The following is a 27,288-nucleotide window of genomic DNA, read 5'->3' on the forward strand; positions in this document are numbered from 1 at the left end:
GAGGAGGGTCAGGAAGGCCCTTGGATGGGGGCCTCCGAGGCCATGGGCGGAGCACAGCGCTCAGGCACACACGAGTACGGGTGGGGCTGAGAGTGCCAACTTCATCACGAGACCCGCTGGTCTGGAGGATCCAGCCCTGCCATGTCCTAGCTGTGTGACCTTGGACGGCTGAGGCAACCTCTCTGAGCCCCAGTTTTATCGTCTCCGATAGGAAGATAACGATGAGACTCTAGCGTGAGTCAACCTGTTTTAAATCAATGCACTGAAAGGCAGTCCCTTGAAAATCAATTTGTCAAATGACTCATTAACCTAATAAATACACTTCAACATTCCTTAACAACATGTTGAATTAGCAATTAAAACCACTCAACCAAGATATTGCAGAATGCTTTAAAGCCTATTGAAAACTTCCAACCCAATAAAAATGGCTATAAACCTGACCAGTGGTGGCACAGTGAACTGAGCATCAACCCGGGACGCTAGGGGCCCAGGTTTGAAACCCCGAGGTCACCAGCTTGAGCGCGGGGTCACCAGCTTGAATGTGGGATCATAGACATGACCCATGGTCGCTGGCTTGAGCCAGGGGTCACTGGCTCAGCTGGAGCCCCCCAGTCAAGGCACGTATCAGGAGCCTTCAGTGAACAGCTAAGGTGCCACAACTATGAGCTGATACTTCTCATCTCACTGTCTGTCTCTCTCGGTCTCTCGCTCACAAAAGAGAAAAAAAAAAAAAAAAAAGCTATAAAAGTTCCAGTCAAAATGTTTTGATGAATTTAGCAATTGACTTTTCGTTGACTTTAGAGTCATATAATATTTCAGGTTGTTCTGGGGATAGCGAGTTCCTAACACATTATTAAAGGTTAGCTATGAATTATTGTGACCACGTTGTAGGAAAACCCAGGAAACACTGACCACGGGCGGGCCACGGGCTGCAGAGCCAGGATGGGGGGCCACGGGCTGCAGAGCCAGGATGGGGGGCCCCGGCTGCAGAGCCAGGATGGGGGGCCCCGGGCTGCAGAGCCAGGATGGGGGGCCCCGGGCTGCAGAGCCAGGATGGGGGGCCACGGGCTGCAGAGCCAGGATGGGGGGCCCCGGGCTGCAGAGCCAGGATGGGGGGCCACGGGCTGCAGAGCCAGGATGGGGGGCCACGGGCTGCAGAGCCAGGATGGGGGGCCCCGGGCTGCAGAGCCAGGATGGGGGGCCACGGGCTGCAGAGCCAGGATGGGGGGCCACGGGCTGCAGAGCCAGGATGGGGCGCCTGCATGCGCTGCCAGAATCGGGTGTGGGCGCGGGCAGCCTGCCTATTTCGAAAGACCTTTACAAAAGCATGCAGCCAACCCACTGGTCACTGGAAGTGGTCACTCTTCACCACGACGCATCAGCTGAGGTTGCGAGGTTTTACGTGTTTCTCCACAGGGATGCATCGATTTTTAAAAGGCGGTGAAACACAGATAGGGTCCAACCTCTTCATCTGAGAGGAAAGGATATCAATCAGGCTAGAGGCAGGAAGACGTTTGCCCAAAGCCCCACAGAGACTGGTCGTCTGTCCAGAGTGGCTTTGCCGCTGCAGCAAGGAGGCCATCCGTGAGCTCTGGGGAGGTGTGGGGGGGTGGCCGGCAGGACACCGAGGGACACTTACTCAGAGAGCTTTGATTCAAACCGCTGGAGGATCCGGGCTGGGAAATGCATCTTCTCCACGGCATGGCCGCCCTCCTCCCTGAAGGAGGAAAGCCCTTAAGGAGGGGGTCTGTGGGCCGGTGGGGCGGGGAGGGGGGGGAGTCCTGAGGGGGGAGTTGGGGAGGCGGGGAGGGGGGGGGGAGTCCTGGCAGACAGGGGGGGGCTGGGGGGCCGGGGAGGGGGGGGAGTCCTGGCAGACCAGGGGTGGGGGGGTGGGGCAGGGAGGGGGCGGGGGAGTCCTGACAGACTGGGGGGGCTGGGGGGGCAGGGAGGGGGGCGGGGGAGTCATGGCAGACCCGGGGTGGGGGTGGGGGTGGGGGTGGGGTGGGGGGGGGGCGGGGCAGTCCTGGCAGACTGGGGGGCTGGGGGGGGGGCGGGGCAGTCCTGGCAGACTGGGGGGGGCTGGGGGGCGGGGGAGTCCTGGCAGACCGGGGGTGGGGGGGGCGGGGGGCGGAAAGGGGGCGGGGGAGTCCTGGCAGACCGGGGGTGGGGGTGGGGGTGGGGGGGGCGGGGAGTCCTGGCAGACCGGGGGTGGGGGTGGGGGGGGGGAGTCCTGGCAGACTGGGGGGGGCTGGGAGGTCGGGGGAGTCCTGGCAGACCGGGGGTGGGGGTGGGGGGTGGGGGGTGGGGGGCGGGGGGCGGGGAGGGGGCGGGGGAGTCCTGGCAAACTCGGGGGGGGGCCTGGGGGGGGCCTTCAGACTTACAGCGTGGCGGTGCTCTGGCCGATCAGGTCAGCCAGGGTGAGTTTCTCAGACTTTAAACTGTGAGCAGAAAGCCAGTCCTGGGGGTCAGCCCTCGGGGAAGGCTGGGTCTCGTCTGCCTGCAGCCGCTGTGGGACAGAAGCCAGAATCAAGCAGGACACCGCGGACAGGGCGAGGTCGAGGGAGGGTGCCTGAGGGTCTCCGTTCTCTCCTCCACACGGGCCGCCCCAGGGCCGACCCTCGGACAGGTCTCCTGGGCAGCAGAGCGTTGGAGATCTCGCCCTGCTCGCTGAAGGAACAGACAGACGCCTGCGGAGGCCCGAGCCCCGGGCCGGCTGCCATCTGTCACCTCCCCCCTAAGACGCGGCTGGGGCGTCACGCGTTCAGGGGTCACTCCCCACGGCCTGCCCTGTGCAAGGCCCAGTCTGCAGACATACAACAGGGTAAGTCTGGTGGCCGAGGCCACGGAGGTTCTCACTGGACTTGGGCCAACAGCAGAGGAGCCGTGGAGCCGGAAAGCGTCCGGCCATCCTGTCGATTGGAGGCTCGCAGAGACCGGCGAGTGAACACACGAAGGGGACCCCGCTTTGTGCGGTGGCCCGAGAGCGATCAGGGAGACCCGGCCCCGGAGGGCAAGCACCTGAGCCTCCCGCAGACCACACACACACACACACCTGGAGCCTCCCACAGACCACACACACACACACACGTGGTGTGGCCGCGGCTCACGCACTCATCAGGCAACGCGCTTGCAGCCGCCAAACCCGCCCGCGCGAGCCCGACACAGCTGCTGCCCCACGAACAGCCCGACCACGTGAGACCACAGCACTCGGACCCGCCCACCACGTCGGCAGCAGCTGGCCTAGAGGGTCAGGCCCCGGTCAGCGACGGCTGCTTTCCTATTTCTCCTGTCCCGTTCCCAGCCCGGGGACCAACCAGAGACAAAGTCACCTCGGCCCACAAAGCAGTCACCTGGCACGCCTGGTGGGCAGAATCAGACTCCTCCTGGCAGCTCCTTCGGGCGCCCCTGGCGGTCCCTTTTCTGAACCCTGTCCATCTCTCTCAGCCCCCGACCAGCATCTGAGACCCTGCCAAGCCCAGGGGACAGTGGCGGACTGCTCTCACCGGGGGTGTCTCTGTGCTTTTCCTCCCTCGCCTTCTCTGTGCCGTCTCGAGGGGGCGAGTCCTGCCCCGCTATCAGTTGCACCCCCCCCCCATAAACGTTTGTTGACCGACTCACAGAAGACGGGACGGGGCTGGACACAGGAGCAGCAGGTGACAGGGTCAGAGTAAGGCCGTTCCACTGACCGGGAAAGGCAGGCAGGGAGAATTTAGGTCATGTGACCAAAGCTACACAGCGAGGACCTGGTGGAGCTGGGATTCGAACCCGCAGAGAAGCGCTCACATCATGCTGGCAACCGCAGTCTGTCGTCTTTGAATGGGCACCCCGCCGTGACCATCTTCATTCAGAACTGAGAGGGAGGCCTGGCCTGGGGTGGCGCAGTGGATGAAGTGTCGAGGACCTGGAACGCTGAGGTGGCGGGTTCTAAACCCCGGTCTCGCCCGGTCAAGGCCCAGAGGACAAGCAGTCAAAGCACAACTAGAGCGAAGCAGCTGTGTGGATTCTTCTCGCCCCCCGCCCCCGCCCCTCCTCTCCTCTCTCTGTCGACATCAGCACAACAAAACCTTAAAAACGTTTTGAGCCTGACCGGGCGGTGGCGCAGTGGAAAGAGCGTCGGACTGGGATGCGGAGGACCCAGGTTCGAGACCCTGAGGTCGCCAGCTTGAGCGCGGCCTCATCTGATTTGAGCAAAAGCTCACCGGCTTGGACCCAAGGTCACTGGCTCAAGCTAAGGGGTTACTCGGTCTGCTGAAGGCCCGCGGTCAAGGCACATATGAGAAAGCAATCAATGAACAACTAAGGTGTCGCAACGAAAAACTGACGATTGATGCTTCTCATCTCTCTCCATTCCTGTCTGTCTGTCCGTCCTTCTCTATCCCTCTCTCTGACTCTGTCTCTGTCTCTGTAAAAACAAAAAAACATTTTGAGAATAAAACGAGACTGAGAAGGTAACTTTTTGCTTAACGTCCGGCACTCAGGAAGGCGGCCACCCTCCCTACGAACACTAGGTGGCACCTGCGCCCCTCTCGGGACTCCTCGTCTCCCGGTGGGCGGAGCCTCGTTCCCCTCTCTTCCCTTGTCCTCGCCTTGGACACGACGCCATCGCGTTTGTGGGGCGACACGGACGTGGTCGCATTCGTGCTGGGAGATTCACAATCAGGGGCGTTGTTGGATTTGGACGGGAGGGCCCCGTGACTGCACTCTGAAGGGTGCGCTTCTCCGTGAAGACGAGGAGGACCTCGGCCCTGGGGCACCCCGGCCCCCTCTTTCTCAGGAGGCTTCCTGGGAGGCCCCGACTGCAGGCTGAGGAACGGAGGACTGGTCCCCGTGCGCCTGGGAAGCCACGTGTGTCTGTCACTGTGGGCAGGCAGCGAGCTATTCACGGGAAAACCAGCCAAGGGGAATCAGACATGATGTTTTTATAAAACTGGAAAAGCCCGCTGCGTGAGAAACTGCAACATTCCAATTAGCTTCATTTGCTAGAAGGCCCACCTGCCCTCAGAGTCCACTGCGCCCTGGAGCCCTTAGACCTGAGCCTGTTAGGACAAGAACAGGTGTGTCCAGCCACCCCCACCCCCACGCCCCACCCCCCAGGGTAAAACCAACTCACACCAAACCCTGGGGGGGAAGGCTTCTCCGCCTAGCCTGGAAGCAGAATCTGATTGGTCCATGAATGGGCGGAACCAACACACCAGCCCACGAAATTTCAAAGAAGCTGATTGGTTGGGTTTAAAGGACTCTACACCACGCGTTTCACAGAGATGGGACCCCTTGTTCTACCCTTTCTGTCCGTCCTTCTCGCTGCCGTCCTGCTGAGGGAAACTGGGGAGCCCCCTTTGCTCCCTGCTGCGTGGGCTGGCCGCTGGGCAGTCTCCCCAGGGCAGGCTCGGGGCAGCGCCTGGATGGACTGAGCCTTCATATGAGCTAAACTGTGTGCAGAGTATGGGGCTCCTTTTTTTTTTTTCTTTTTTTTTTTGACAGAGACAGAGAGAGGGACAAACAGGGACAGACAGACAGGAACGGAGAGAGATGAGAAGCATCAATCATCAGTTTTTCATTGCAGCACCTTAGTTTTCATTGATTGCTTTCTCATATGTGCCTTGACTGGGGGGGCTACAGCAGAGCGAGTGACCCCTTGCTCAAGCCAGTGACCTGGTGGAGCTGGGATTCAAACCCAGAGAGAATCGCTCACATCATGCTTGCGACTGCAGTCTGTTGTCTTTGAATGGGCACCCCGCTGTGACCATCTTCATTCAGAACTGAGAGGAAAGCCTGGCCTAGGGTGGGTGGTGCAGTGGATGAAGTGTCGAGGACCTGGAATGCGGAGGTCGCAGGTTCGAAACCCTGGGCTTGCCCAGTTGAGGCCCAGAGGACTCAAGTCAGTGACCATGGGGTCATGTCTATGATCCTACACCCAAGCCAGCGATCCTGTGCTCAAGCCAGCGACCTCAGTGTTTTCAACCTGGGTCCTCCGCATCCCAGTCTGATGCTCTAGCCACTGCGCCACCGCCCGGTCAGGCTGGGCTTTATTCTTTATACCGGGCTGACTGAAGACCAGATGAGGATTTTTTTCCTCAGTGGGACAGACAGATATAAGACATTGGGAATCTGTGAACCTTCTGTGTTCAACTCCGAATAGGTCTTCCTGCGGGAGCCTAGGCTTCTCGAAACGCGGGTCCAATGAAACGCTTTTTATACGACAGGGAACACGCACCCCGTCAGAAGCACATCCCGGACCTTGTATCATTTATAGGAAATTAGATGAAATCAAGGCATAGCGTCCACATCTGAAGCCACTGAAAGAACCCTTCAGAATCTCAAGACTCGATCGGCAGTTCCTCATTCATTGCCTTTTAGTGACACTTGCTTTTCCCGTAAATGCCCACACTTGAGAAAAGTAAGACATGACTGTTTTCCTGGTTGTTTCATTGCCGGCATTAAAATGGTATTGTTTTGGACAGATTAGCATTTCACAAGTGTGATATTCAAAACTCCGGGGTAGATTAGATAGATGGGGTTACAGGCAGGCTTGTACCTGGCTACTCCTGGTGACAATCATTTCTATGGTGTGAAGAATTCTAGGCCCTGGGCAGTTGGCTCAGTGGTAGAGCACCAGCCTGGTGTGCGGATGCCCCAGGTTTGATTCCCAGTCAGGGCACATAGGAGAAGCACCCATCTGCTTCTCCACTCCTCCCCTTTCTCTCTCTCTCCTCCTCCTCCTGCAGCCATGGCTCAGTTGGTTTGAGGGAGTTGGCCCCGGGCACTGAGGATGGCTCCATGGCTTCTGCCTCAGGCGCTAAAAAATGGCTCCATTGCTGAGCAACAGAGTAATGGCCCCAGATGGGCAGAGCATCTCCCCCTTAGTGGGCTTGCTCAGTGGATACTGGTCGGGGTGCATGCGGAGTCTGTCTCTCTGCCTCTCCTCCTCTCACTGAATAAAAGAGAAAAAAAGAAAAAATTCTGAGTTCCAGACAATCCAGTCCCCATCTGGGGAAGATGGCTCACACATTGAGCTCGTCTAAAACCAGAATCCTGGTTATTCCAGAGGTTAATTCTTCCGCCATAACTCTCTTCCTCTAATCCCAATTCACAAAAACCAACTTTTAGATCTAGGCGTTGGGGAATCTAAAAGAAAGATTTTAGGGAATCCTAAAAGAAAACCTAATCTCAAGAAGGGGACATTTAGAATTCACTCCCTTAGACGTCAGGTTTTGATAACCTGGACAGAGTCTTCTTGGCATGCTCCAGAGAATCTCATGATATGCCCAAGAGAACTACAAATTTTCCATAAACAGCATGGACATTCTTCAGTCATTTCTAAAGGCAGGGGGTTAGAGATGACCGCTTCAGCCCTGGCATCATCCCATGTGACGAGAAGAGATGCCCAGAGGTAGATACATTCCGCACTCCCTCATTCCTGTGTGTAAACGCTGGGTCTCAGTTAAAGCACCAAGGATTTTTTTTTTTTTTTTTTTTACCAGTAAGTCCTGCGTCCGGTTAACGTGCGTCACCAGCAGTCCGCTGGCTGGATTTTGGCCAAGTCCACTGACATCCTTCCGGTTCAACGGCTTCTTTGGATCTCCGTCAGTGATGCTCTTCATGCTGTAAAACAAAGTGATTTCATCAGTTGCCCCAGCACCGGACATTGGTTCCACGTGGCCCGTGCCTCCGGAAACATTTTATTTCCGGTCACAGGGGAGGGTCTCTGTCGAGACCCTGTAGACTCTGGGTTCATGAGGAATTTCATTCTCTTGTTCTGGTCGGTCCCTGGAGGCAGCAGGGATTTCCCAACTCCCAAGAGCGAAAGGTGAGTGTTGTTGGTGGTGTTTTCATTTGCAAAACCAGAGACGATGCTCACCTGTGATTTTCCAGAGACGTATGATCTTGACCGTGGAAGTGACTCGATGGTGTAGCCGTGATAAAGACACTCAACGCTCATTTCCCTGGGGAGGGAAAGAACGCCGGGAAAGAGAAGGGTAAGCGTAGCATAGCGACCGCCCCCGAGGGAGTGTCTCTCTTCAGCTCACCTCTCCTTGAATTCATCCAACAAACCCAGCACCTGGCACAAAGGTGTCGGGCCGTGAGCGAGGTGCTGAGGGTGGACCGATGAACCGGGGAACGAGGGTTTCTCAGTCTCGGCCCTTTTGACGTTTTGGACCGGATGCTTCTTTGCTGCGAGGTCGCCTCGTGCATTTGGGAATGGTCATCAGCGTCCACGGACTCTGCCTATGGGATGTCGGCCACCCTCCTGTTCCCCAAGTTGTGACAACCCCAAAATATCTCTCAGACACGGCCGGATGTCTCCTGGGAGCACAGTCACCCAGCTGAGGACCACTGAGCTAGTTAGCCACGGTCCTCTGTCCTTCACAGAGCTTGATTCTGGAAGGGGGGTGAGGGATGGAGGGGAAAGTTCAAAGAGACTCATTACAAATCGTGGAAAAGTGCCCACGAAGGAACCAGACCGGGTGACACAACAGAGAAGGGTCAGGAACAGGGCCTCCCTCTGCATCGGGAAGGTGGTCAGCGGAGGTGTCCTGCGGGTGCAGACCCCCCTCTGGCAGGACGAGGAGGAGGCGGCCAGGTTGAGAGTCTAGTGAAGGCTGCACGAGGCAGAGAGCACAGAGCAAGGGGCCACAGCGAGCGTGAGGAGGAGGGGAAGAGAAAAACGCCGCAACAAGGTGGGATTTTGGCAAGACACGGCGGGTGCGAGACCCCAGCGGGAGAGGCGGCCTGGGTGCGCGGGCGGGCGCACCGCTACGACATCATCGCACAGAGCCAGCGGTGGGGTGGGACCTGCTGATCTTGTTGGGGGTCTTTTCATCCTTTATTGGAGGCTGCTTTTTTCTTTTGGGGAGCATCATGTGGCAATGTCTCTTCAACGAAAACCAGCCGAAACCGGCTCCCCTGGGCGTGCTTTGCAGGGAGGGCTCAGGGGCAGAGGACGCTGCAGGAGACCAGAGGAAGAGCTCCGGAACCCGGACGGGACGACCGTGGGGTGCCCGTGGCTTTCCAGGGACGGATTCCGAGGAGGCGGGCGTGACGGCGTGGGGGCCCAGGAGGAGGGCCATGGAACGAGGCCGCGTGCTCGGGGCGCACGCTGGACCTGGGGCTTGTTCCCCCGTCGGCACGACGCCCGGGAGAGGGGGCCTTTCCAGCCCTGCCCGCTTCCAGCCCGCTGTGGGCCGCCCAAGAGGACCCCACAAGACCAGGGTCGTCGCCGAGAGGACCACAAGGAACCGGGGACGCGGAGGGGGCCTCTGTCCACGACGGAGTCCACGGCCCGAGTGTGGCGTGCTGGCGTTCGCAAGGGCGGCCTTGTCAAGCACTTCCGAGTCTATACCCGAGCGATCCTCAACCGTGAATGTTTTTTAGGGTGTGCCTACGGGGTCTTGTCCTGAGTAGCACTGGCCCGGGGTGGGGGGCGGAGGGGAAGGAAACCTTCGTGCAAATAAAAAACCTCACTGGGAGGACTCCTCAGAGCACCCCATCTGACACAGCAGCCCCTCCACCAGGATCTCTTTTCTTCTAGCACATTCCATCATCCAATGTTGTCTCCTCTCCTCCTGCCCCGGGCCCCCACTGGAAGGACGACCCGGGGGGCCAGGAACTTAGCTCTGCCTGCTGCGCTAATACTTTTGCCGAAAACTAAGGTGACCGATCGTCCTCCTTCAGGCGAAAACAGTCCTTCTCTTGTAAGTTCCGTCCTCCCTGGAAAGCGTCCTCCGCACGTCCTCATTTCGATACCGGAAGACTGTCTGTCAATGTCCGTATTCGGTGGATGCGGAGTCGATCCATTGCGTGTGATGTGACGTATTTGTATCTAAATGAGCACTTTTTCTTACATTATTATTAAAAATTAATAGGCATGTAAGCATAATGACGATATAAAATATTCCAAATGTTTTTATGATGCATTGATCATATTACAGTGTATCATTGTTGCCATGAATACAATGTTTCTTTTATTTCCGATACTGTTTTTCTCCATTTCTTTTGTCCCCCTTTTCATTATAAAAGAGTTGGTCACCTTACTAAAGCAGTACCTAGAACAGTGGTCCCCAATCCCGGGCCGCGGACCGGTATCGGTCCGTGGGCCATTTGGTACCGGTCCGCAGAGAAAGAGTAATATAACTTACATTATTTCCGTTTTATTTATATTATATTTCAGTCTGAACGATGTTTTATTTTTTTAAAAAATGACCAGATTTCCCTCTGTTACATCCGTCTAAGACTCACTCTGGACGCTTGTCTCGGTCACGTGATACATTTACCGTCCCACCCTAAAGCCGGTCCGTGAAAATATTTTCTGACATTAAACCGGTCCGTGGCCCAAAAAGGTTGGGGAACACGTGACCTCTAGAACATAGTAACTCCCTCCCCCCCACTCCGAATATTTGTGGAGTAAACGTACTCAGGACAAGTACTCAGGACAGTCGGGAGTTTTGTCAAGGGTGGGTAGCCTCTCACCCTGGGGGATTGGTCACAGGCAGGAACATGCAGCTTGGTCCTGGGTTAGGGACAGAGGCAGCCTGATGAGTGAATGCAAGATGCCTTCAGGTGATTCCTGTTCTGCTCACAGCTGGACCTCACTCAGACTCCCCTAACCGTCCAGGAGAATGCCATGCCAGTGTCTGCATCTTCAGCTGCCAAACAACCTCCCGTCTGGCCCCCGTCCCAATCGTTTGACATCCTGCGCCGGAATGATTTTTTCCGGTCCGCGTAGCTGTTCGTCCTGCTGCGTGTTCAGACCCAGCCGTGGGTCCTCGGGGCCACGGACAGTCACGTGGAACCTTCTTTGCCGGGCTTATCGTTACGTCGGGATGCTCCCTGCTTACCTCTTCATCTCATCTCTCATCCTCCTGCGTCCCTGGCCACGCTCACCCATACTTGTTATTTCATGCCTTTCTTTCCTCAAGTTGGACGACTTTTATTTATTTTAGTTTTAATTTTTTTTTTACTGAGAGAGAGAGAGAGAGAGAGAGAGAGGAATGGAGAGAGATGAGAAGCATTAACTCGTACCATTTCCCCGAAAATAAGACTTCCCCTGAAAATCAGATCTGGTGCGTCTTTAGGAGCAAAATTAATATAAGACGCTGTCTTCTTTTCGGGGAAACACGGCAGTTGCGGCACCTTAGTTGTTTTCTCACATGTGCCTTGACCTGGGGGGGCTCCAGCTGAGCCAGCGACCCCTCGCTCAAGCCAGCGACCTTGGGCTCCAGCCAGAGACCGTGGAACCCTGTGGACGATTCCTCGCGCAAGCCCCCGACTTCGGGGTTTCAGACCCGGGGCCTCAGCGTCCCAGGACGATGCTGTCTCCACAGCACCACCGCCCGTCAGGCAAGCCGGACCTACGTTTAGAAATGTCCTCTGACCTTTCTATTTGCTAAAAACAATTCAGGAAGTCTCTCCTGATCCCGCTCACTGCCTCCCCCCCACCCCAAGTCCCAGTGAGAAAACCGTGTTCTGCCATTTCCCACCCCACCCCCGCCCCGTTTCCCACACGTTGTCTGGTCCTTCTCCGGACGAGCCCCACTCCTTGTCTGCCCCTGTGCCCCCCAGCGCCTGGTGCAGTGCCCGGCGTGGAGGGCGCCACCCCTGAGACCCGGGCTCCCCAAGGCTCCCTCTCCATCCCGAGCTCAGGGTCCCCCCAGCCTCGCTCTGCCCACCTCTGTCGGCCCCCCCCACGACGCTCGCCCTCACACCTGCGTGTCTCCGCTGACGTCGCCGTCCCCGGTGGAAGGGACCCCGGTCATACACGGCAGGGACTGCGCTTTTCCTGATCCAGGCGTCCCCTTCTCCCGAAAGCCACTCACTCGGTAGTGAAGCTTGTCCTGCAGGGCGAGTGTTAGCTGGTCTCCAAGGTAACAGCCCAGGGCACCGCAGCGGGAGGGAGGGAACAAAACACCTGCCCCACGGCAGGGAAGGAAACCTCCAGGCTGGTAACCGCCCTCTCCCGGGGGCTCCCTGCTTTCCCCCACCCCCATCAGTGCCTGGCAGCAGGCTCAGTGCCTGCGTCCTGTATCTGGACCCTCTGGGCCAGCAGGGAGCTCGGGTTCAGCACCAGTAGAGCAGCTGGCGCCTGGCGGAGGTCGGAACAACTGGGCCCCGGGCGCCCAGGCCAGAGGCCCCCACCCTCTCGCCCTCCTCAGGGCTGGCCGTCCCCACCCCCACCCAAACCCGACGGTCACAGCAGCTGACTCAGAGCCGTAGCCTCAGGAGAGAGCACCTAGGCCACCGTCCCTAAACCCCGGTGTCCTTCGGAATCCCCTCTCCAGGTTGCCGGCAGAGAAGACACAACCCACACACAGCGGTCCGGTCCGGTCCGGTCCGGTCCAGGAGACGGACGCCGCCCTGCAGGTGAAGGTGGGAACAGGGATCCCTCACAGTGGCCCCAGGTGATTATGAGGTCACCAGCCCTTCCCACCACCCCCCTCTCACAGTTGGGGATTTCTTCGATTCCTTTTATGGGCGTCACGAGAGGGGAAATGCCGTATCACGTGGTTTTTCTCGTCCAGGTCGGTTATCAGAGTCACTGCCTTCACCTTCCGGACCGTGGGTTTTATAACTCGGGACATACGCAGCAAGCGGTGGGCGTCCGTACGGTGGAGAACCCCTCCCCTCCGAGGTCGACCCTGGCAGTGGCTCCCGTAGGCCAGCTCAGGAAGAACACCCTCACACGTCACTTTGGGCAGAAGTCAGGGACTGAAGGCAGGACGGGTGGTAAGCCCGGGGTGTGTGGTTCGGGCCACCAAGGCAGAAGGGTGACCCGCGGCCAGAAGGAGGCCAGAGGAGATAAGCGTCACCAGAGACCAGGGCAGCCACCGGCCAGTGACTTCTCTGAGAACCAGAGGTGACGCCTTTGTGCCACCCTAGCGGCTGCCCCGGGCGGGGGAGGGCTGCCCAGCTCTGAGACCATTTTTGGAGACCCAGGGACCCAAGACAGAGTTCACCGCCCTCACGACAGACCGTCCCCAGTTACGAATGAGATGGGTTCCCTGGGTTTGTGGTTGGGTTGAATTTGTATGGAAGCTGGAACAGGTACGTTTCCCGATTAGATACAACTTAGATGCTTGTCTTCACATGGTATTTATTTCTACCATCTGTGCCTACGAATCAGGGGTGAGATTCAAATAACTGAACAGCTGGTTCTCTGCCCTAATGACGGCTTTAAGTAAAAAAAAAAAAAAAAAAAAAGGACGATATATCGAAAGGTAGTTTATTATTTGATGCATGGAATGCTTAAATAAGAACAATAAAAGAGGTACACAAAACTAGATTATAGGAGTTTTAAAATGTTAATGAAAAAACATTAAATAATACTTGACAACAACAAAGAAAACAACAAAAGGGTTATTTAAGCTATTTCCATATTGATTCTTGATTGGCGTCCTCACTTGCAAGTTTTTTCTCCTATGGACAGAATGAACGTGACTATGGGCGTTTAGAATATGCTGGTGCGCAGATGAACATTAAAAAAGAATAAGGGAGCCTGACCAGGCGGTGGCGCAGTGGATAGAGCGTCGGACTGGGATGCGGATGACCCAGGTTCGAGACCCCGAGGTCGCCAGCTTGAGTGTGGGCTCATCTGCTTTGAGCAAAGCTCACCAGCTTGGACCCAAGGTCGCTGGCTCGAGCAAAGGGTTACTCGGTCTGCTTGAAGGCCCGCGGTCAAGGCACATATGAGAAAGCAATCAATGAACAACTAAGGTGTTGCAATAAAAAACTGATGATGGATGCTTCTCATCTCTCTCCGTTCCTGTCTGTCCCTATCTATCCCTCTATCTGACTCTCTGTCTCTGTAATAAATAAATAAAAAAGAGTAAGCAATGTCAATTTGTGATTTCCACACTGGGCGGCTGCCCAGGCGCCCACCTTAGAAAGAACCCTGATGACAAACACCATTTGAACAACCGGTTCTACGAACTCAACAAAATATTAGCTATCGGTTCTGCCGCGCTGGTGCGAACTGACTGAATCCCACCCTTGATATAAATTCTTAAAGATTTTCAAACACAACCTTACACAACCCTGGACGACGCAGAAGGTGACAGACTTGTGGAGAGGCTGGGGCTGGTGTCCGAGTCAGGGTTTGCTTCTGCTGCTGGAGTCGGTTCCGTGAAGTTGGCATCCAGGGAGGTCGGCACAGAGATTTCCTTCCTCTCGTCACAGATGGCCCTGTGGCAGCTCAGCCCTTCGGTGACTGTGCGGAAACCTCGGGTGAACCTCCCTCTGTCAGGATCTTGCTCCTCTCACTTTGCCGTTCCTGCTTCAATGAGACGGCAAACCTCAGCTAACTCTTCTGCAGAAAACATTTCTGGTCCTGGAGCATCTAGGTCCCTGTTTTCTTCCCAGAATGCCGCTCTCTGCTGCTCTAGTTCCGCAGGGGCTTCCCTGGCTGGTTCTCTGCCGTGGGAGTCGAGGAATCTATGGTGTCACGTTCACTGACGTCCGGCGGCAGCTGACCACCAGGAGCCCTCACGGCGCGCGGTTCCTGCTACGAGCTGTACGTACGTTGGATGTTTTTTTAACTCGGGTTTTCGACGTTTCACAAGAAGTGAGACCCAGCACGGCAGGTGTTGCTCCTGCTTGAGCCGACAGGACACGGGTGTTCTGGACGTGGCCGAGCTGGACGCGTGAAGCAGAGTTGTCCAGGCAGCAGGACCAGCCGAGAGGAGAGCTGTGAGCGGGGACCGTCTTGCTCAGAGATCCTGAGACCGTGTCCACTCCTGACGGCCCCCGGTCACAGTCAGCACTTCTCTCCCCTCGGGCTCGTGGCACCTGGTCAAGGTCCAAGCATCTCTGGTCTTTATTCGGGAGCTCCGGTTTGGTCCCGTTATCCAAAATATGTTTGCTGTGGTCTGAATGCTTGTGTCCCAGCAAACTTCCTGTGCTGGAGCCCTATGCCCTAGGGGAATGGAGTCGGGAGCTAGAGACTCACGGTTAGGTCCTCAAGGTTAATCCCTGGTGGCTGAGATTAGTGCCTTTGTTAAAGCAAACAAAACAGAAAAAGGCCAACAGAGCTCCCTAGCCCCCTCCACCAGGCGAGGATAGGAGAAACAAGAAATCTGCAACCCGGAAGAGGGTGCATGCTGACAACTGGTCTCGGATTTCCGGCTTCTGGAACTGAGAAATACACTTTTTTTTTTTTTTAATTTTCTTTATTCATTTTAGAGAGGAGAGAGAAAGGGAGAGAGGGAGACAGAGAGGGAGAGAGAGAGGAGAGAGAGACAGAGAGAGAAGGTAGGGAGGAGCTGGAAGCATCAACTCCTATATGTGCCTTGACCAGGGCAAGCCCAGGGTTTCGAACCGGCGACCCTCAGCATTTCCAGGTCGACGTTTTATCCACTGCGCCACAGACAATACACTTTTTTAAAGTGATGATGCAATGAACATAGTTTTACATCTTTGTGAACTGAGATTTTATTTCTGGTAAGATAAAGACACAAAAGTAAAGCCTGACCAGGCGGTGGCACAGTGGATGGAGCACTGGCCTGGGACGCAGAGGACCCGGGTTCAAGACCTTGAGGTTACTGGCTTGAGCACGGGCTCATCCAGCTTGAGCGCAGGGTTGCTGACTTGAACCCCAAGGTCACTGGCTTGAAGCTCAAGGTCGCTAGCTTGAGTAGAGGATTGCTGGCTCGGCTGGAGCCCCCCCCCCCCCCCCCCCCCCCCCCCCCCCCCCCGCCGTCAAGGCACATATGAGAAAACAATCAATGAACAACTAAGGTGTTGCAACCAAGAAATGATGCTTCTCATCTCTCTTCCTTCCTGTCTGTCTGTCCCTATCTCTCTCTCTCTCTCTCTAGAAAATAAAATAACTTACATACTGTTATTTTCCTCAACAAAATATGTAACATTCAGATTGTTTCTAAGCAGGACTACCTTTTGTGGCTGTCAGTACCCCACAGCCAGAGGAAGTAGACTCTAGACGTAGCCGCTCCTGCCTGAGCCAAGGAATCGTCCAGCTGGGACAAGCTATTTTTATGTCCTTTCAACAAGCCACCCCGGTCACCTGGGGCAGCAGAAGGAGCTCAGACCTGAAGTCAGGGAACCGAGGTCTGACACCCAATTCGCCAAGGACAATGGATAGAACTCTGGGCAAACAGTTCAACCCCTTTCTTCGTTAGAATTCTATAGCTACGGGTCAGCAAACAGGAGGGGCGCACACTTCTGCTGGGGAGTCTGATTGTTTGCGCGTCCGACCCTTAGCTATTCTAGACTACAGGAGCCCAGGCAGAGGACACAGGCAGACGACATGGGAACACACCTCACGCGAACATAACGTTTATTTCTTTCTCCAGACTGGGATGAGATGCCACTAATTCTTCACCACCGTGCTTTAAAAACATATAACTGGCCTTACACGGTGGTTGATATGCTTCCCTGAGAAGGTCAGGTTACTATGATGTTTGAGAAGTTTCTGGTATCGAAGGGTTATGTTCACAGCAGAAGTATTTGTGGTCACAAAAATTTGGAAACAACCTAACTATGCATCGACAGGGGCAGAGATAAGTCTCTCTACAACACAGCCATGTAAACTGAGGAGAGATCGACACTTACTGACACAGAAAGTTACAAATGAAGTTGAAAAAGACAGCAGCGGCCCTGGCCGGTTGGCTCAGCGGTAGAGCATCGGCCTGGCGTGCGGGGGACCGGGGTTCGATTCCCAGCCAGGGCACATAGGAGAAGCGCCCATTTGCTTCTCCACCCTCACCCCCTCCTTCCTCTCTGTCTCTCTCTTCCCCTCCCGCAGCCGAGGCTCCATTGGAGCAAAGATGGCCCGGGCGCTGGGGATGGCTCCTTGGCCTCTGCCCCAGGCGCTAGAGTGGCTCTGGTCGCGGCAGAGCGACGCCCCGGAGGGGCAGAGCATCACCCCCTGGTGGGCAGAGCGTCGCCCCTGGTGGGCGTGCCGGGTGGATCCCGGCCGGGTGCATGTGGGAGTCTGTCTGACTGTCTCTCCCTGTTTCCAGCTTCAAATAAAAAAAAAAAGAAAAAAAAAAAGGAAAAAAGGAAAAGACAGCAGCGGCAGATACACCTAATGACCTTGCTTTTATGAAAACAACTGAACGGGATACATACCTAGTAACTGTCAGCAACAGTCCCGTCTGGAAGGTGGATGGATGGGGAGGAAACTGGACTCCCTTAGACTCATTAAAAGATCATTACAGCCTGGCTGCTGGTGGTGCAGTGGATAGAGGGGTCAACCTGGGATGCTGAGGTCCCAGGTTCGAAACCCCGAGGTCGCCGGCTTGAGCGTGGCATCATGGACATGACCTGATGGTCGCTGGCTTGAGCCCAAGGTCGCTGGCTTGAGCCCAAGGTCACTGACTTGAGCCCAAGGTCGCTGGCTTGCACAAGGGGGTCACAGGCTCAGCTGGAGCTCCTCCAGTTAAGGCACATATGAGAAAGCAATCAGTGAACAACTAAGGCAGGGGTCCCCAAACTATGGCCCACGGGCAGCCCCCTGCCGCACTTCCGGAAGGGACACCTCTTTCATTGGTGGTCAGTGAGAGGAGCATAGTTCCCATTGAAATACTGGTCAGTTTGTGGATTTAAATTTACTTGTTCTTTATTTTAAATATTGTATTTATTCCCGTTTTCTTTCTTTACTTTAAAATAAGATATGTGCAGTGTGCATAGGGATTTGTTCATAGTTTTTTTTTTATAGTCCAGCCCTCCAACGGTCTGAGGGACAGTGAACTGGCCCCCCGTGTAAAAAGTTTGGGGACCCCTGGACTAAGGTGCCGCAACTACAAGTTGCTGCCTCTTATCTCTCTCCTTTCCTGCCTGTCTGTCTGTCTCTGTCTCTCTCTCTTGCAAAATAATAATAATAATAATTGCAGACATGTTAACCCTAAAAAAGTCCTTCTGTCCTGCTGAGGAAGGACCAAGGTACTGTCCTTCTCCACAGCATCACTTAGGACGAGAACACAGAAGTGAGGTGTACTGAGCACATCCGTTTCCTGCTCACTGACCTCACCTGTGACCTCTGTCGAAGGCAAGGGAGTCACAGCCCTCACAGGAGTGGGGTTACTTCCCTCCCCCAGAGGGTGGACAGTGGACTCACGGTGGGTAACGGAAAGGGCTTCCTGGACTGGTTCTTCGATGAAATGCCTTTGTATTTTGCCACAGAGAACAAAGCAGGGTAAAGGAATGAGTTTTTATACTTTTTTTTTCAATTTAGGAAAAGACTTAAATTGTCTCAGACTATTACATTAAATATGTAGCCAACAGAAAGCGTGGCCAAGTCAGGACACAGCCTTAATTTGACTGACGTGTCCTCACGGATAATAAGCGGGGATAGAGATTTGTATTAGTGACCAAGCATGTCGACGATATTTACTAAAGCCCCAAAAATAAAATAAAATAAAATACAAGTTGGGGATAACGGCATCGAAAACGGGATACATTTTTGAGTCCATTCCTTTGAGCAAAAACATAATTTAAACCATTTTGGCAGAAACCACGTCTTTACAAAAACATCTGTATGACTTCAAAATAAAGAAGCACCCACCGGCTCGGGGGAGCCTCCGGAGTCGTCCCGGAACCCACGGGCGTCCACCTCCATCCCGTCCTCTGTGCTGCAAGACCAGAACTCTGTGAGCTTGGAGTCAGTGTCTCAGGTTTACAGGAAAACCCTAAGGAGGCTCGTGAAACTGGCCTGTTCCCTCGTCAGAGACTCAGCAACGGAGGAAGCACACTGGCAGGTCTGGGCGAGGCTCTGCTCTCGGGGAGACGTCCGCTGAGGTGCTCTGGGAGACAGGTGACTGGGGTGTTTCAGATCTGCAGGAACGGGTTTCTTACTTTTCCTGTATAACCTAGCCCCGGATTGAGTTATGATCGTTCGATCCCGGAGTCAGGCACTGTGCCAGGTCTCTAGAGAACACGAGAGAGCCACATTCTTGCAGTTAAGAGTTTGTAATCTAGTTACAAGTATTTGGTAACGACGGCACTGACATTTGAGTCCTTACTATGTGCGAGGCACTTTTTCTTTTTCTTTTTCTTTTTTTTTTAGAGAGAGAGAGAGAAAGAGAGAGGAAGGGGAAGGGATGAGAGGCTTCAACTCATAGTTGCATCATTTTAGCGGTTTGTTGATTGCTTCTCACATGTGCCTTGAGGGGGCAGGCGGTGGGGCCAGAGACTTTGGACTCAAGGCAGTGACCTTGGGGCTCAAGCCAGCGACCATGGGGTCATGTTGATGATCTCGTGCTCAAGCCGGCAACCTTGGGATTTTGAACCCGGGTCCTCAGTGTCCCAGGTTGACGCTCTTCCCACTGAGCCACCATCAGTCAGGCTGTGCCCGGCATTTTCCATACTTGTTTTGTGTGTGTGTGTGTGTGTGTGTGTGTGTGTGATAGAGACAGAGAGAGGGACAGATAGGGACAGATAGACAAGAAGGGAGAGAGATGAGAAGCACCAATTCTTTGTTGTGGCACCTTAGTTGTTCATTGTTTGCTCTCATATGTGCCTTAACCGGGGGGCTCCAGCCGAGTAAGTGACCCCTTGCTCAAGCCAGCAACCTTGGGCTTCAACCCAGCGACCTTTGGGCTCAAGCCAGTGATCTTGGGGTCATGTCTATGATCCCACGCTCAAGCTGAAGAGCCTGCGCTCAAGCCGGTGACTTCGGAGTTTCAAACCTGGGTCCTCCACATCCCAGTCTGACGCTCTATCCACTGCGCCACCGCCTGGTCAGGATGCACTTTCCAGACTTTATCTAATTTAAACCAACAATAACCCTACGGTTTAGGTAGTAGGAGCCCCATCAGATGAGAAAACGCAAGGCTCCGGGAGGCCACGTGATGGATTCAGTTAAGGGTCACACAGCTAGAGTTGTGGAACTGAGACTTGAATGCAGGCTGTCTACCTCCTCCTAGTAAGTTCTGTTACAGAGGTGTGTGCGGAAGAAAAACAAAGCCACCACATTTTCAATAGATTTGCAAATATGGGAGGAATTAGGGGGCACTGCAGAGGGACAGGCTGGTTTGTCAATGAAGAGAGGACGGTGAGACTCAGGACTGAGGAGACAGCCTGAAGCCAGACAAGGGAAGGTCTTCGATCCCTGTGCCCACGATGGAATTTGGGCTCTATCCTTTAAACCAGGGGTAGTCAACCTTTTTATACCTACCGCCCACTTCTGTATCTCTGCTAGTAGTAAAATTGTCTAACCGCCCACCGGTTCCACAGTCATGGTGATGTATAAAGTAGGGAAGTCACTTTACTTTATAAAATGTATAAAGCTGAGTTACGGCAAGTTAAAACATATAATAATAATTACTTACCAAGTACTTTATGTCAGATTTTCGCTAAGTTTAGCAGAATAAATCTTTATAAAACAACTGACTATAGTGAAATCTATCTTTTTATTTATACTTTGGTTGCTCCGCTACCGCCCACTATGAAAGCTGGAACACCCACCAGTGGGCGGGAGGGACCAGGTTGACCACCACTAGTAGGAGGTAGGGACCAGGTTAACCATCACCAGTGGGCGGTAGGGACCAGGTTGACCAGCACTGCTGTAGACAGTGGGAATGACAAGAAACTCAAATAAAGAAATGATGGAAGGAGATGATTAGTTGAAGACCAGTTCAAATAGCTATTGAATTGGAATCACACTGTCCAAAGCCTGCTGGCCGAAGACGTTCCCTCCTGTGCTGAGCGCTCCGCAGAGACCTGGTTGTGTGGCTCTGGGACCTTTCTGAGTCCCTGATTTCTTCATCTGGAGAATGGAAAGGCTTTGAAATTTTTGAAGTCTCATGAGAAATTTCTTCTGGAAATTGAATCTTGAGTGGTCTTGTCACTGGAGAAAGCCCAGGTCCAAGGGGTCTTCTCAGGTGAGACAGAATTCAGGCGAGAGACAGGGTGCAGTGTTCAGGCAGAGCGAGCAGTTTATTAAGCAAAGCTGTGCACCTGGCACAAGACACAAGTGGGCAACTCAGCTCGTCTGAGCACCGTTACCTGTTGGGGTCTTAGAGTCCATATACTTTTTAGCTGGAAGTTCCAGGATTCCCTTTCACTGATACTCTGACCAACGTACAGTGTTTCAAGGCCGTCTGGACATCTGGCGATCCTGTCCTGGCAGACTGTGTGACCGCTGACCCCGCCCCTCCTTCAGCGGGTGAGATAAAAACCCCTTTGTTCCCCTCTCCCCTTTCCTGCCCTGGTGCCTGTCTGTCCTTCCTAACACTCCCCCCCCCCCCCCCCCGCAGAAAGTGATACTGTCCAGATGCTTTTGGGGCATTGAAGGTTGATGGCCAGTCAGTCTTCTGCCTCTACCCCTCTGTTGAGTGAGGACATGGAGTTGGTTCTGGGATGGCACCGCTCTTCCCTGTCGGGGCAGGTGAGGGTCAGGGCTCTGGACGGAATCTGTCAGCAGCCTGACCAACTCAGCACAGGAGAGAACGACTTTGGCCAACAGGCCTGGGACAGTGGTCCCAGTGCAATAGCTGTTTGAACTGGTCTTCAACTGATGATCTAGAGCAGTGGTGGTCAACCTGGTCCCTCCCGTCCACTAGGGGGCGCTCCAGCTTTCATGGTGGGCGGTAGCGGAGCAACCAAAGTATAAATAAAAAGATAGATTTCACTACAGTCAGTTGTTTTATAAAGATTGATTCTGCCAAACTTAGTGAAAATCCAACATAAAGTACTTGGTAAGTAATTATTATTCTATGCTTTCACTTGCTGTCACTCTGCTTTATAAATTGTATAAAGTTACTTCCCTACTTTATAAATCACCATGACTGTGGAACCGGTGGGCGGTTAGAAAATGTTATTACTAACAGAGATACAAAAGTGGGCGGTAGGTATGAAAAGGTTGACTACCCCTGATCTAGAGTGTTGAGAGGAATGTTTACGTATTCTGGCCAGATGGCCATTTGTAGGTGAGCTGTGTCCAGCCTGGAAGGTACAGACAGACAAGGGTATTGAGAACTCAAGGTCCGTGGAAGCAGCAGGAAAAACCGGAAGGTTCGGAGAGGCTGGAAGAGCGGTATAAGAGCTCTCGGACTAGACGCCAAACTAGGAATTCTATCTCTGTTTGGCCTGAGCTTGGAGTTGTCTGGCTTTATATTTATGTAAGTCCTTGATGATCTCTTATTGTGTATTTTTGGAGGAAGGTGGATAAGGTCCTGTTTTGTATCATTTCCAGTATATCCACATAGCTGAACCCTTTCATTCTCCTTTTCTGTATACTAAGATACAAACTGACGTAAGCCTTGTGGGTATTAAAACCTGATCCCTGGTTTCCTTGTTGTAGCTGATTTTTCAGCAGTGTGGTCAGCAAAACAACTTTTTGATGCAATTTTATTTATTCTTTCTCTGGTGGCCCCTGTGATGAATTACACAGTCATTTGGGGGAGTCACAAAACCTAAGGTCCGTATTTTCTTGGTCATCGTTGCCGAGTTTAGATCTTCTCTGTTTTTCCAAATAGCTGCATGAGCATGTAATATTAGAAATGCACGTTTAGAGTCAGTGTCTTTATTTATTCATGTTTATTTTGTGTTTTTCTGAAGTGAAAGGCATTTCTCTGCCCCCACTGCCTTGGAGATAGACCAGGGACAGCGGGCAGGATCGTGCTGAGTAGGCCTGGGTTACGTCAGAACCACCTGCAGAGGAGACATATGCCCACACCTGCTCTGTGACCAATGGCTCGGACACCTTTCCCTTCTTTCCCCCTCACGCCGTTGTTGACAGCCCCTGAGCCCCGTGGAACCCACCAGCCCCAGGAGAGGGTGGAGGCAGCTCTGTCAGGCAGGACTGGCTCCTCCTCCTTCTCAAGGGGCTGCCAGTTGAAATGAAAGACACACTGTCCACCCACTGGGTCCTCGTCTCTGTATGGGCAGAGCGGCCACAGAGAAGCCCGAGTCCGCTTCGCTTTCCCAGTTTCGTGTGTAGACGGCCTCCTCGTCTCCTACTAAACAGAGCTAGTTGTCAGGTAATGTTATAATTTGAAGTACCGTTTTTAGGCCAAATCTCCCCATTCCCTAATTTATATTGAGGCCATGCTGTATTCCAGAATATTAATTCTTTTCGTTTTTTAAGGTTTGTGGGTCAAATTTATTTGAATTTTTTTTTTTTTTTTACAGAGACAGAGAGACAGAGAGAGGGATAGACAGGGACAGACAGACAGGAACGGAAAGAGATGAGAAGCATCAATCATTAGTTTTTCGTTGCACATTGCGACACCTTAGTTGTTCATTGATTGCTTTCTCATATGTGCCTTGACCATGGGCCTTCAGCAGACCGAGTAACCCCTTGCTGGAGCCAGCAACCTTGGGTCTAAGTGGGTGAGCTTTTTGCTCAAGTCAGATGAGCCCACGCTCAAGCTGGCAACCTCGGGGTCTCACACCTGGGTCCTCTGCATCCCAGTCTGACGCTCTATCCACTGCGCCATCACCTGGTCAGGTAAATTTATTTGAATTCTTAAGGATGCATCCATGCTGAGGACCCAGGTTCGAAATTCTGAGGTCACCAGCTTGAGCGTGGGATCATACACATGACCTCTTGGTCACTGGCTGGAAGCCCAAAGATCGCTGGTTTGAGCAAGGGGTCACTCGCTTTGCTGTAACCCCCCAGTCAAGGCACATATAAGAAAGCAATCAATGAACAGTTAAGGTGCCGCAATGAAGAACTGATGCTTCTCATCTCTCGCCTTCCTGTCTGTATGTCCCTCCATCTCTCTCTCTCTCGCTCGCTAAAAATTTTTTTTAAAATGGTTGCACCAGGCCCTGGCCAGTTGGCTCAGCAGTAGAGCATCAGCCTGGCGTGCAGGGGACCCGGGTTCAATTCCCGGCCAGGGCACATAGGAGAAGCGCTCATTTGCTTCTCCACCCCCCCTCCTTCCTCTCTGTCTCTCTCTTCCCCTCCCGCAGCCAAGGCTCCATTGGAGCAAAGATGGCCCGGGCGCTGGGGATGGCTCCTTGGCCTCTGCCCCACGCGCTAGAGTTGCTCTGGTCGCAACAGAGTGACACCCCAGAGGGGCAGAGCATCGCCCCTGTTGGGCGTGCCGGGTGGATCCCGGTCGAGCGCATGCGGGAGTCTGTCTGACTGTCTCTCCCCGTTTCCAGCTTCAGAAAAATACAAAAAGGTTGCACCCAGAGGCATATCCTGTGGCACTGAGTCTTGACTTCCCATCTGAAAAAGAACAGAGGAGATGGTGAGACCGAGTGTCACCCGTTTCTCTCCCGTTTCCTGTGCCGCTTGGAGAGGACGTCCCCTCTTAGACATGGGGTTCCCAAATTAGCTGTCCTTCCTGTCCAACCCTGGACCCCAGCCCAGCACCTGGCGGCTCCCTCGCATCCTGGTTCTCACGACGGAGACCCACCTCCTTGACCTGCGGCTCCAGCTCTCCTGCAGAAGGGCTTGAGAAGGAATCTTAACTTCCTCTGGACGCCCACTCGTCCTAAGCAAACAACAGTCCTACTAAAACATAGGTAACTTCTGGTTTTTGCCGGATGTCTTGTTGACGTAGAAATTGGAATGACTTCATTTCCACTAATTGGTATAGGAAGGAAACTATCTGTTCCCTGCATTGTCTTCAGTTTAGTTTTGTGGAGGTTTTTTTTTTAATTTATTTTTTATTCATTTTAGAGAGGAGAGGGAGAGACAGAGAGAGAGAGAGAGAGAGAGAGAGAGAGAGAGAGAAGGGGGGAGGAGCTGGAAGCATCAACTCCCATATGTGCCTTGACCAGGCAAGCCCAGGGTTTCGAACCGGTGACCTCAGCATTTCCAGGTCGACGCTTTATTCACTGCGCCACCACAGGTCAGGCTGAGGTGTTTTTTTTTTATTAATGTTTAATTAGTTTACTATAAATCTTCCTGGCCCTGGCTTGTCTGGCTGGACCGCATGCAGGAGGCCAGCGAGCGGTTTCAGCCTCCGGAACTAATGGGCTCTCCGAGGACGCTGCTGGGGCCGTCACTAGGCAACATTGCAAAGCTGCTCCAAGTGGGTGCTGAGGGAGATTCTGGATTTAAATTGGAAACTATTTGAAGTAGGAGAGAAGAAAGGAACCAGAAAACTCACACGAGTGGTACTAGAGGGGCCAAAGAGAAAAATCTTCTAGAATCCGTCCCTGCTCAGGGACAGGGGGCAAATTCTGTTTGTTTTATTCAGTGAGGGGGGGGCAGAGAGACACACTTCCCCCACATGCACCCCGGCCTGGATCCATCCAGCAAACCCACTAGGGGGTGCTGCTCTGCCCATCAGGGGCATTGCTCTGTTGCTCAACAACTGAGCTCTTCTTAGTGCCTGAGGTGGAGGCCACGGAGCCATCCTCAGTGACCGGGGCCAACTTGCTCCAATTGAGTCATGGCTGCAGGAGGAGAAGAGAAAGAAGGGAGAGAGAGTGCAGTAAAGAAGCAGATAGGCACTTCTCCTGTGCGACCTGACCGGGAGTTGAACCCGGGACTTCCACATGCTGGGCTGACGCTCTACCGCTGAGCCAACCGGCCAGGGCCGAGAGGGCAAGTTCTTAATCCTTACTGTGACTTACTGCTGCTCGGGCCTACATGAACTGTCAAGAAGTGTTGTCTGGTGATGGTCTCTGCCCAATGTTTGCCCCCGAGAGGGCAGATACAGGCAAACTAAAGGGAGAATCTCCTTATCCAAACTTGGGCAATATCTCAGAAATACATGAGGTCCCTGTCGAGGTCCCCTCTCTGCACCCCGACACACACCACCGGACCCCTGCCTGCACGTTGTACAAGGTGCACACAAGTGCAGACGGAGCTGCCAAAAGCCCAGCGGGGAGGAGAGGTGCAGCCACTCAGCAGCCGATCTGCGGCTTAAACTGACCTTTCTGGAGGTCCTGTTCCACAGACAGAGGGGCTGGGGATTTAGCGTGAGGGGTCTCAGTGTGCGGTCTGTGAGCAGGGCTCCCGGAGGCCGTCACCCCCCTGGTCACCCCGCACTCCCTTCCGTGTCACATCCCAGTGTCTCTCCTCAATGTCTGTGACACCCTGCAGGGCTCGGGGGGGCTGGATGACCAGTCCTTAGGTGTGTGTGCCCGGACGGGCCAGAGTAACTAGTTACAAGCGACACGGAGATGCCTGGGAGGCCCCTTCCGCGTCTCGGCAATCATCCCAGACGGCTCTGCTGGGTTCTCACTCACGTGGAAACATCCGGAGCCCTGACCGGAGGGAGACAGAGCCTCTTCCGTCTCCAGCGCCCCAGCGAACTCGAGAACTTGCAATGATGATTTCTGCCAGGGAACACAGCTCTGCACAACACGTCCACTTCAATCGCTCTCATTCACCTCTCTGGTTGTGCACAGAACAGCAACAAAACAGAAGCAGAAAAGTTCCTGGAAGGGAATCAACTCACTGTGATAATGCCCAACTCCAGAAGGATGATGCTGGCGAACCCAATGGTGCATAAAAACGGTCCCTGATCCACTTCACGGCACCGGAAATGGGTCACCGGAGAAAACTCAGGTCCAAGGGGGGCTTCTCAGGTGAGAAAGAATTCAGGCGAGAGACAGGGTGTGGTGTTCAAGCAAAGCAAGCGGTTTATTTAGCAAAGCTGTGCACTTGGCACAAGACACAAGTGGGCAACTCCGCTCGTCTGAGCTCCACTACCTGCTGGGGTCTTAGAGTCCATATATTATACTTTTTAACTGTAAGTTCCAAGGCCGTCTGGACATCTGGTGATTCTGTCCTGGCAGACCGTGTGACCGCTGACCCCCTCCTCCAGTGGGTGAGATAAGACCCCCTTTCTCCCCCCTCCCGTTTTCCTGCCCTGATGCCTGTCGGTCCTTCCTAACAAGTCTTAGTCTGTGGAAAACTGGGCCCGATCGGTAGAAACCTTGAATGTGCCTGAAAATGTCATCTCAGGATTTTCTTCTGCTGGGAAAAGAACCAGAATTCTGCAACGTGATAACAGCGGTATGCTTTCTATCTTACCACTTATATGTAACTACCTTCATTTCCTGCCGGGTCACTGTGACCCACAGGAGTGGACCTGGCACACAAGGAACCCCCATACCTCTCGTCTTGGTGTTGTTTTCTTTCTATCGTCTTCTCAGACAGTGCTGAGAATGGAATTAACTGATGGAAGACCATGCCACAGTGAAGTAGTTCTGAACCCGTATTATTGCTTTGAGAGCCTGTTTGTTGCCTTTTTTTTTTAAAGAAGGCATTACCCAAGAGAAGGAAAAAGTGCTGCCTCAACTTTGTTCAGTGCAAGTTTACCATTAAAATTCCCAGCCGATGCCTGACCTGTGGTGGCGCAGTGGATAAAGCGTCGACCTGGAAATGCTGAGGTCGCTGGTTTGAAACCCTGGGCTTGCCTGGTC

General features: G+C 53.8%; 1 protein-coding gene across 1 annotated transcript in view; it reads right to left on the bottom strand.

Moving 5' to 3' along the window:
- The window catches only part of LOC136335753 (phospholipid-transporting ATPase ABCA3-like), a 97,051-nt gene extending 89,450 nt beyond the window's left edge, over nt 1–7,601 (bottom strand). The window contains exons 1-3 of the mRNA XM_066276850.1: nt 7,479–7,601; nt 2,382–2,506; nt 1,640–1,717 (exon numbers count right to left, since the gene is read on the bottom strand). Coding sequence (XP_066132947.1) covers nt 1,640–1,717; nt 2,382–2,506; nt 7,479–7,601 — 326 coding nt within the window. The remainder of the gene's footprint in view (nt 1–1,639; nt 1,718–2,381; nt 2,507–7,478) is intronic.
- Nucleotides 7,602–27,288: the final 19,687 nt, after the last annotated feature.

This window comes from Saccopteryx bilineata, chromosome 4 (genome assembly GCF_036850765.1).
Source record: "Saccopteryx bilineata isolate mSacBil1 chromosome 4, mSacBil1_pri_phased_curated, whole genome shotgun sequence".
Classification (NCBI taxonomy): domain Eukaryota; kingdom Metazoa; phylum Chordata; class Mammalia; order Chiroptera; family Emballonuridae; genus Saccopteryx; species Saccopteryx bilineata.